The sequence below is a fragment of the Chelmon rostratus genome, chromosome 15 (genome assembly GCF_017976325.1).
Source record: "Chelmon rostratus isolate fCheRos1 chromosome 15, fCheRos1.pri, whole genome shotgun sequence".
Taxonomy (NCBI): Eukaryota; Metazoa; Chordata; class Actinopteri; order Chaetodontiformes; family Chaetodontidae; genus Chelmon; species Chelmon rostratus.
The window spans coordinates 5,015,479-5,025,303 of record NC_055672.1 but is presented as its reverse complement, the minus strand read 5'-3'; the positions used below and the strand labels follow the sequence as shown (position 1 = coordinate 5,025,303).

At 41.8% G+C, this 9,825-nt stretch overlaps 1 protein-coding gene across 1 annotated transcript; it reads left to right on the top strand.

Moving 5' to 3' along the window:
- The first annotated feature begins 4,965 nt into the window (after positions 1-4,965).
- On the top strand, positions 4,966-9,763 carry map7a (microtubule-associated protein 7a). The gene is made up of 15 exons (XM_041954547.1): positions 4,966-5,071; positions 5,808-5,903; positions 6,065-6,139; positions 6,275-6,438; positions 6,548-6,647; positions 6,822-6,938; positions 7,192-7,337; positions 7,531-7,667; positions 7,758-7,996; positions 8,083-8,260; positions 8,346-8,514; positions 8,659-8,763; positions 8,870-8,920; positions 9,065-9,293; positions 9,624-9,763. Exons 1-15 carry the CDS (start codon positions 4,966-4,968, stop codon positions 9,632-9,634), a joined length of 1,923 nt encoding a protein of 640 aa, XP_041810481.1. The 3' UTR covers positions 9,635-9,763.
- The last annotated feature ends 62 nt before the right edge of the window (positions 9,764-9,825 follow it).

The following is a 9,825-nucleotide window of genomic DNA, read 5'->3' as shown; positions in this document are numbered from 1 at the left end:
AGTCTAAAAAAAACTGTCTTTCAAGCATTCTGCAAAACACTGATGGAGAAATGCCAATGTGTTGCTTGTTAAATCTGACCTTTGCTTAACATGATGTAGAGGATCAAATAATATCATGTTATAATACATACCATACAAGAAAATGATGCTCTAGTCTCCCTCCTCTGAGTAGCTCCAAGATGTTTCCTTCAAGGGAAAACAGCAGCTTCTTGTTTTTTCTCTGAGATGGAGGCAACACTACATAAACATTTTAGACATTTACACAGCAGTAGCAATAAGGCAACAAAGTTGTACAGAAAAGAATTGGGTTTGTCCAAGTCTGAAGTTGAGCAGGAGTGATGTGATACACCAATGAATAGTGCATGAGTGTAGAACCTGAGACTGGTAACTATAACTAGGGTCTGCTGAGAGACGTCACAATTAGCAGTCTGCCAATCCACATAGGCTGTGCACAAAGCAAAAGAAAGTATTATTTATATTATTTCCTGAATCCTAAATCATATACTCAGATGGTTGCTGAAAAGCCAAGCAGTGACATTTGCATTTGGGCCAACAGGCCATTGAATTAGTCCAACTGATGAATTGTAATTGTACATCATTTCCGTATAAAGGAATTAAAAAAAGCCTCATTCTAACTAAAGTAATGAATACTCAAAAAGTATAACATAGTGCCTTTTGTGGCTTGCGCAGGTTATATTCACAACAATAATCTGGCACTGTGCAGCTATCTGCAATTACAATATCAAAACAGTGCTTCACTGAAAAAGCCTCAAAATGTGTAAGGATGAGGTAATCAGCATATTGCCATGTCACTGGTGATAGAATTTCATGGAAGTAAACAAAATGTCAGCCCAGCCTAGTTGGAAGAATGCTCCCTTTTAATCTTTAATAGGATGCTGCTCCAAAATGGGCCTTGGTGCAGACACACTGTCTTTTGTCATGGAATCACCAACTGGTGTCAAATCCTATTTGCAATGCCTTGTGTTTCCACTTCATTCAGGTTTGAGCCTTGAGGGTTAAAAACTGACATCAGTTTTGAATGACATATGTGCTAAATAGCATGTAGCTATTTACTTGAATGAATAAGGATCAAATAAGGAAAACGTGGTATGATGTGATTCCCACTAACTGAAAAGAGCCGTGTTAAAAGCACTGATTATGTTGCATTATTTCACTGAGTTGAGGCATGCTTTAGCAACTTCTATTCAATGCAACTTGAATGCTGAAGTACAACTCATCGTCTCATCAATTACACATGCAGCCAGTCTGTAAGCCATACGTCAAAGTCTAAAGTTGCTGGTATCCGATGAAACAAGTCTCTAAATTATTTAAGCGCTCGAGTCAGTGTTGCATGTGGTATCCTCATTATGTGAAGGTATCACTGTTCACAACAAAAGAAATATTTTTTGTTCAGAGTGAATAACAGGGAAACACATGAACATTATTATCAAATTGGGTACATATCTTTATGTTTTACTGACTTTGGGAAATGATAGCATTCTGTGCTCAAGGATAGATACAGTATATAAACCGATATTTAGCAGATGTGTATTAAACAAAACATCATGCTTAACTTTATGCAACTACTTTCCTTGTCTCATGTCTCTACCTAGAACTGTAACAGGTGCATCCTCTTCCTGCCTCCTTACCTGTCTGTGATACTCTCAGTGACTCCAACCTGACCACTCTGTTGAGGGATTCTGCCCTTAATTACATGATTCAATAACGGCTAGGAGATGTCCTAGTTTCTCCAGGATGGCCGGTAACCATGTCACCAATCGTGCAAAGTTACTGGCTGCCCCTGTAGTCTAATATACTAACCTCGTTCTCTGATGGGTGTTGTCATCAAATGCACTGTTAAACACTTTGAAGCTGACGTCAGCCACCAAAACAATCTACTATGGTTGACTTTTCTGGTCTGATAACACAACAAAAAGTATTTAACTTGATTAAAAAACAATTATTACATAAACAATTAACATTACTGTACATTAGAGATTCTCTTAGTAGTCATCTTTAAAAAACACAAACAACTATCATCTGTTCAGTAAAAAAAAAAAGCTATTATTTGGAATTTGGATGAATAATTAGGAAACACTAATGAACATGCATGCAGAAGCAACCAAGCCCTTAAATTGACACCTTTGACAATGCCGTCTAGGGTGAGCCACAGAATGACTTGATACCAACTGTGCAATCTTATCCGATGTCAGTCCAGTGTCCAAAGGCCTTTTTTGGCTGTTGGTTGTAGGCTGGTTATCACCATCTTGTTTGTGCTCCAGTGACTCCATGGGCACACCACCTGACTGTGGTGTAGTGTATCCTTATGACACATTTCAGACTCTCGGATGGGGGATATTGGCAAGCTTCATCAGTGAAACACAGCCAGAGGGCATTGTTTTTGTTGGTATGGGAGGCACTGTACTCGGCAGCAAGCACGTAGGGCCCAGGTGGATCTGACCTCAAATGACCCCAGACACTTACTTAAAATTAACTGCCCAAAACGTGAATGATCGGTCTCTTTATTCTTGTTTGTAATGTCTTCTATATCAACAAATCATTGTTACTTAAATGGACTAAAACGGTTAAACCTATTTGTCGCTCAATTTCAACGCTATTATCGTAGCAGCATATTACAAGACAGTGCTTATTCAGTAACATACATCTACTCTTTAATCCAATGCCATTATGATGACCATGGATCGGCCAGCCGCTAGTAAAAACACAGTCAATATATACGGTATAATGTTACCTACTCTTAGTATACTTACCTTACGGGAACTACCAGTTGCGGCCACAGTCATGAATGGAAGCACCATCTGGTGGCCACAGGTGCATCATTGCTGGAGGTTGCGCTAACTTATTTCTCATTTTTTTCCATTGATTCAACTGTATTTCAGATTATAGGCAATTATCATTATAACAATAATAAATTAGCTGGAAGGCAATGTTAGCTGGAAGGCAATGGAAATTGACCTGTATTCTCTAACATAAGCTAGCCCTACAGACTGGTCAAGTGCTAGCTATGGCTGCGACTAGCGCTAAAGTAACTTCTTCGGTTGCCGAAGTTATTTATCGTGCCATAATTTAGCATCTGACTTGGACAGAAGCTGCTGATAGTCTGTGATAATGAGTTAGACTCCAGAAAAATCTGTGTCAACCTTGTAGTGTAGCAGTTAGCTTAATTAGCTCATATCAATTATATGTGACCAGTGGTTAGCTGTTGTCGTTAGTAGTCCGGCGCGCGTGGATTTTGTTAACAAAACATCACAGGAAAAAACAAACATTAAAGCTACAAACTGTAGTGTTTTAATGTGGCTAACGATAGCGAGCTAACGTGCCATAATTTAGCATCTGACTTGTACAGAAGCTGCTGATAGTCTGTGATAATGAGTTAGACTCCAGAAAAATCTGTGTCAACCTTGTAGTGTAGCAGTTAGCTTAATTAGCTGATATCAACCAGTGGTTAGCTGTTGTCGTTAGTAGTCCGGCGCGCGTGGATTTTGTTAACAAAACATCACGGGAAAAAACAAACATTAAAGCTACAAACTGTAGTGTTTTAATGTGGCTAAGGATAGCGAGCTAATGTATCTCATAAAATGTACCCACATACTGTTTGTTTTAGTTTACAGGCACCATCGCTGCAGACTGGATGGCGGTAAAGTCAGCTAATTAATGTTAGATCCTCCTGGGCCAACGTTCAGTGGTGTAATCTGACTAAGATTAATTTAACGATACATTTTCAAATCCTATAAGGAATTGTGCCTTACTTGAGTATTTCCGTTTCAAAAAACTTTTGCTACGCTACATTTCAGCAGAAGATGCTGTACTTTTACTGCACTATGTTACATTTGTGTGACACTTATTATATTATTAGTTACTTCACAGATTACAGTTTGTCATACCCGTGCTCGCTAAATTTGGTGATTCTAAATTTAAATTTCTCTGATAAACTGTTCTTTAGTGGCTGAGAAAGTTCTCCTACTTCTTATACTGAATCTACTATTTAAAAGCACTCTTGGATTCACTTGAAAATAAAGTTTTTGTAAGATCAAAAAGTTCACTTTTTAGAAATATGTGGTTCTTACAGCGACACTATCAATATATAATGATTTAATAGATTATGATCCATTTCTGTAGATCCAAGAGTTTTCGGCAGAATTAGAGCAACCATAAACATCTACTGTCAAATGCAACATACACGTTTATGCAACAGTGATATTAATCCTCAAACATCACTTGTTCTCTGGAAAGAAAGACCACCATCTAGTGGTCATACCGTTTCATTCATCCAGGAGGAATCATGGGTATAAAAAAAAACTCTTTTTTTTTTTTTTGCCTGATCTATTGAGGACACTGACTCCATCAGAGAGTTAATGTCCAAGCAATGTATGTCGGTGAACATTATACCACCGTTGTCATGGTAATTATTCATGAGAACAGGCTTTGCTTCCTTTTTTTTTTTTTTCTGTTTCCAGGAAACGCTGCATCCCTTTGGCCACTTCCATCCAGCAAGCAGGCAGTGTGGTGGGGGAATTAAAGTGACACAGCTATATTATCTTGAAAGTAAAGCAGAGCAGCTCACAAGGGTGAGATCTTTAAAGGGAGAGTAGCCTTTTTATAGATGAGACTCATTCAGGATCAGAATCTCTCCATACTTCCCTAACCTTAAAAGAGCCAGGAGTAATTTTCCTCTGTGGATAACCTGCCTTTAATTGATCTCTAACCCATAGGCTCGGGGTATAACTGGATGCTTTGTTTCATGCTTTTTTTCTCTGCTGGTTTGTGAGGCACAGATGGACAAGCAGCTGATGCAAAGGGCAGTGCCTTGCACAGCGCACTTGGAAGGCGAGGACCCGAAGGCATCTTGAAATAGAAATTCAAAGGAGGAGGAGGAAAAGGAGGAGGAGAGAAAGGAGGGGGGTTTTGAGTGAGAGCGTTGGTATGCCAGGCTCAATACCTAGCATGGCTGTGCAGAAGAAACAGAGTGTCGTCCCTCCATCGCAGGGACCACTTTCTACACGTACCATCGAGAACCAAAGGAAGAGGAATGGATCTGAGAGAACAGGAGGTCAGTAGCTTTTACCCATGCTCTTGTCTAAGAAGGATTTGTATAGTATCTGATCAAAACAAGCCTTTTGTTGAAGCAAAGCCAACATGACTGTAGATCCTAAATACAGGATCATCTGTCCATACAGATGACGCATTAATATAATATATAGATTGTACATTCCCACTGAGAAATCATTTAACATTTTTTAATTGAGCATGGCTACCATGAACATGAGGAAATCAGGGGGCATCTGTGAACCCAGATTATATAATACACATAGAATAATCAGCATCCTGATATTGCTTAACCCTAAAGGAAGACATACATGTGATTTTTTTTCTGTCTGGTGCTTAATTATACACATATATAGTCTTGTGCTTGTGCCTTTTTTCTTTGGCTGTTTCAGTCATCTTCCTGAGGACTGGTCAGGTGCTAACATGTTCTCCTCGCCTCTTATACGTAGGCTGTTTATAATGGCTGTTTTGTTTGCAGATGACCCTCAGGCCATCCCAGTCTGTAACAGCTACTATTAGGGATGGATTTTTCAAGCTGGTTTGTTTTTCGGTTTACGTGCAACAGCCCCTTCACATCATCTGTTTGCGTACTAAAATCTCTGTTTAGGACTAGAATCCTGTAAGTTACATATAATAGAAAATCCAAATGTTACGAGAATATTGAGAATAAAACCTTGAACAGGTCAGAGGTATTGCTATTTCTTTTACTAAGTAACATAATGTTTTTTCCTCACTTTTAGACAAACCCAAACAAAATTCACAGACAAGGAAAACAGCCTGCTCTGTCAACAAGCCTGCCCAAATCTGCAACACAGCCTTGCCACGGCCAAATGCAGGTTTGATACAGCTCTCACACTCACCCTGTATTGGACGATGACTTTCTGCATGGCTTTCTGTTACAGACAGCTCTGATTTTGTTTTTAACATACCATATAACTAGTAGTTGCCCTTCATGTCATTTGTGGCATCACTATGAAGTATTATTTTGCTGTTCTAGTGGCCAGTGGACCAAATGTTGATGAGAGGCTGAGGGCAGCACAGGAAAGAAGAGAAGAGCACCAGAAGTTGCTTGGTATGAGAGTTTCTACGATGGTATAATTCACAGGACACTGTTAATGCTCCTCAATTTCGTTAGTCCTCAATTTCTTCCAAGATTAACATACACGGCTTATTAATCTATTTATATTGCCTAACTATATTTCCTCAGCCTCTCGGGAGCTGAGCAGGGCGGAGCGGGAGCAGCGGGCTTTGCAATACTATGAGCAACAACTGCAGCAGCGCAAGAAGAAACTCCTGGAGCAGAGGCTCAAAGAGGAGAGGAGGCGAGCCGCTGTGGAAGAGAAGCGCAAGCAGAGGCTGAAGGAGGAGAAAGTGAGTTCTGACGGCGGAAATCAGAGAACTTTTGTTGTTAGTTGGGCTGATGCTTTCACAGCTCTGGACTGAGTAACACCAACACTGAAGCTTGTTTTCCTGAATAAAGGAGCGTTATGAATCTGCAGTGCGTAAGACACTGGAGAAGAGCCAAAGGGCCCAGCAGAACCTCAGTCAAAACTCCAGAGGAAGGAAACTCTCCAAGAACGGTGAGTAGAGATGACTGCTCTTTCTTTTCTTCTCTCTCTTTTAACATGACCTTTTTAAACTCACAACACCATTCTTAACAGTATCTGTTAACATATCTTAACACAACAATTCTCGGAGTGCCTTATCTTCTGTTTTTTGCTGCACTTAAAACTTTATACTGATCAATACGCTAGTTCCACGTCGCTCACCACTGACAACATGGGAGAAGAACTTGGTCAGTCGCCTGCTTACCCCCACATGCTCTTATCTGGCCAGGAGCAAGAGTGCTGGTTGTCAGTCAGGAGGAGAAGGTACTCTCGCTCATGTTAACCGAATGCACCCATTTGCTTTGATATTAGAGCAATGCAATGCCAGTGGTTTGTGGATAATACTTCAACTAACCTGTCCAGGCACTTTGATTACTGACGCTGCTTGTTTTCCTCTCCGTTTACATATTGCTTCACGTTTCCATCTCTGTTTCCACCATTTGTCCATATTTCCTTTAATTTCCCATCATTATGTCACAAATCACTGGTTCAGTTGTCCATATTTGTCGCCGTGCAGTTTCATTTCACTCCATGACTACCACCACCACCACCACTACTACCACCCCTCACAAGCCCCAGCAACACTCTGGTTCAGTCCAGAAGAGGCCGTCTGCCTCCCCCAGTCCCAACAACAGCCAGCATAGAAGCACCAGTCTGGCACAGGTAATCCTAGCTGCTCCTCACAAACGTGCTTTGCTGCTGAATATTAGTGTTTGTATCAATTATTATTTTTGGAATCACCTAGCTGTCTCGTTTTTTTCTGCCTTTCCTTTTTCAGACACATTTTTTGGCTGAAAGGGGATAGATTATATAAAAGATGAATTCTAATAACTCATCATTTTTCTTTTCTGTTTAGACTAGATCAGCAAGACAGAAAGACACGACAAAGAAGAGCTCAACCACTGGGTTAAATACTAGATCACCTGCCGTCAAGACCGCGGTCAAACCAGCCGCAGTTACAAAAAGCAGGACAGCTTCTCCCTCACCTGAACGGTAGGTGAAATGTTTGTCCACTGCACATGCATGACATAGTAACAGTAATCTGAACAAAGTGGTACATCTGCTCTCAACTGGATCTTAAAGGACCCCCCGAAGATCAATCAGCAGACACTCAACCCCGCTGCAGCTCGAGCTCCCCTCGGTCCCTGAGGAAGATGCTGCCATTTGTAGTTCTGCCCTCTCTCCTGGTAACTCAAGGCCTGTCAGGACATCAGCTGAAGGTCAGAAAGAGAAAATGAGGAATGAAAATCCACCAGAGGCTCCATGTTCGAACCTGCCCGACACAAAGACAGAAGCTATAACCAGAACAGCAGGAGATGGAAGTAAGCTAGAGAAATGCTTAAAAAGCGCAGTATTTTAAGCGGTACTTAACGTGTTTCAGATATATATTGAAGTTATTTCTCTTCAGGTCTTCCCCAAGAGCCTACTCGTCCAGCTCCACAGCCTCCTGAAATCCCGTGCAGGCCTTCGGCCGGGACCACAGACCCAGAGGAGGCCTCACGCCTCCTGGCTGAAAAGAGGAGAGAGGCCCGACTACAACGGGAGAGAGAGGAGCAGGAGCGTCTGCAAAGAGAGGAGGCCGAAAGGTAACAAGCATGTCCACCTACGAGACGGAAACTCTGTAGTGGCAGGTCGTTAAGACGGTTGTATTACAATTTATGACATGTCCAGGCGGTGTCGTGAAGAACTGGAGCGCAGGAGGGCAGAGGAGCGAGCACGACAGCAGGCCGAGGCTCAGCGTCTCATAGAGGAGAAGAGGAGAAGGGAGGAAGAGGAGCAGAGACGAGCTGAGGAAGAAAGAGCTCAGGCTATGAGGGAAGCTGCCCTTTTGCAAAAACAGGTTGGAAACACAAACATTCCTCAGTGCAAAAGGAACCACATCTGCCTACAGGTGTCCTTGTGGATACGTTTATTTGTTTTTTACTCATTTATTTTTAAAGGACCATCACTGTTTTCCTGTTTTGTGTGGTTTTGTCTTATATAGAGAGAGGAGGAACAAGCCAAAGAGAGGGCAAAAGCAGAGCAGATCAAACAAGAGCGAGAAATACTCGCACAGAAAGAGGAGGCAGCACGCCAAGCAAGAAAAAAGGTGATATCTGAAAACATTTGATTAAGTTAAATCATTAAATTAAAATAAAAAGTTCTGTCTTACTTAAGGAACCGAATGTTTTCACAAAGCTGCTTTCTTTTTCCAGCGACTTGAGGAGATCATGCGGAGAACCAGAAGGACAGATTCTCCAGATACGGTGAGGTTTACTGTTGTGTAGTTTCTGAAAACATTGCCCCTGGGCTCTGATGACGCACATCCAGCATCCACTAATGACCAACCAGCTCTGCTTCTAAAAGCCAAACAGCTTGTCCTTGACTAAATTGGTAATGCTTTTTTACAGAAATCTGTACCAGTGAGGACCTTGACAAATGAAACCCAACCAAAGGAGAACACAGAGCCTGTGCACAATGGCACTATAGAGAATGCCGTCAAGCTGCCAGGGGGGACTAAGACCTCACAGCTGGGGCTGAATAATGAGGAGGACATGGTACCTGTTGTGGCCTTCAAAGAACGCAGGTCTCTGAGGACTCTCACAGGCCTGGAGGAAATCCAGACCCACCAACGAGCAGGTGAGACACGACCGTCACATCACTTCAGAGCGCTTGTCCTCAGGGTGGGAAATTAAATCCAAGCACCAACCATGTCTTTGTCAGGCAAAACCTGACAGCGTTCGAAGCAAGAAGGTCGGGTTTTGCCTGACGAAGACCTTTCAGGTCAGAACGTTACATTAATAAGATGGGAGCTTGCAAATCTCAGCTGCCTCTCCTTTTCCTGTAAACACAGTATTTCATAATGAAAACTCTAAAAATGCATCACAAATGTTGTACTCATCTCTTCAGCTGCTCTGAACCATTTTATTTGATATCTTTTTTTTGTCTCCCTGTTGTGCAACACTTCAGAGGTCATCTGAGAACCTGCAGAGTGGGCAGACGTTCAAAGACTTTGTTGGAGAGCAGTGATTTCCCTGCGAAACACAGGAACAGCCATTGTGCTGCCTCTTGTGAAACAGCATGTAAAACTACAGCCTTGCCTCTCACTGAGGGCGTCAGCATTCAGTCACTTTTCCGTGTGTAACTGGTGGCACAAATAATGGGCAAGTTA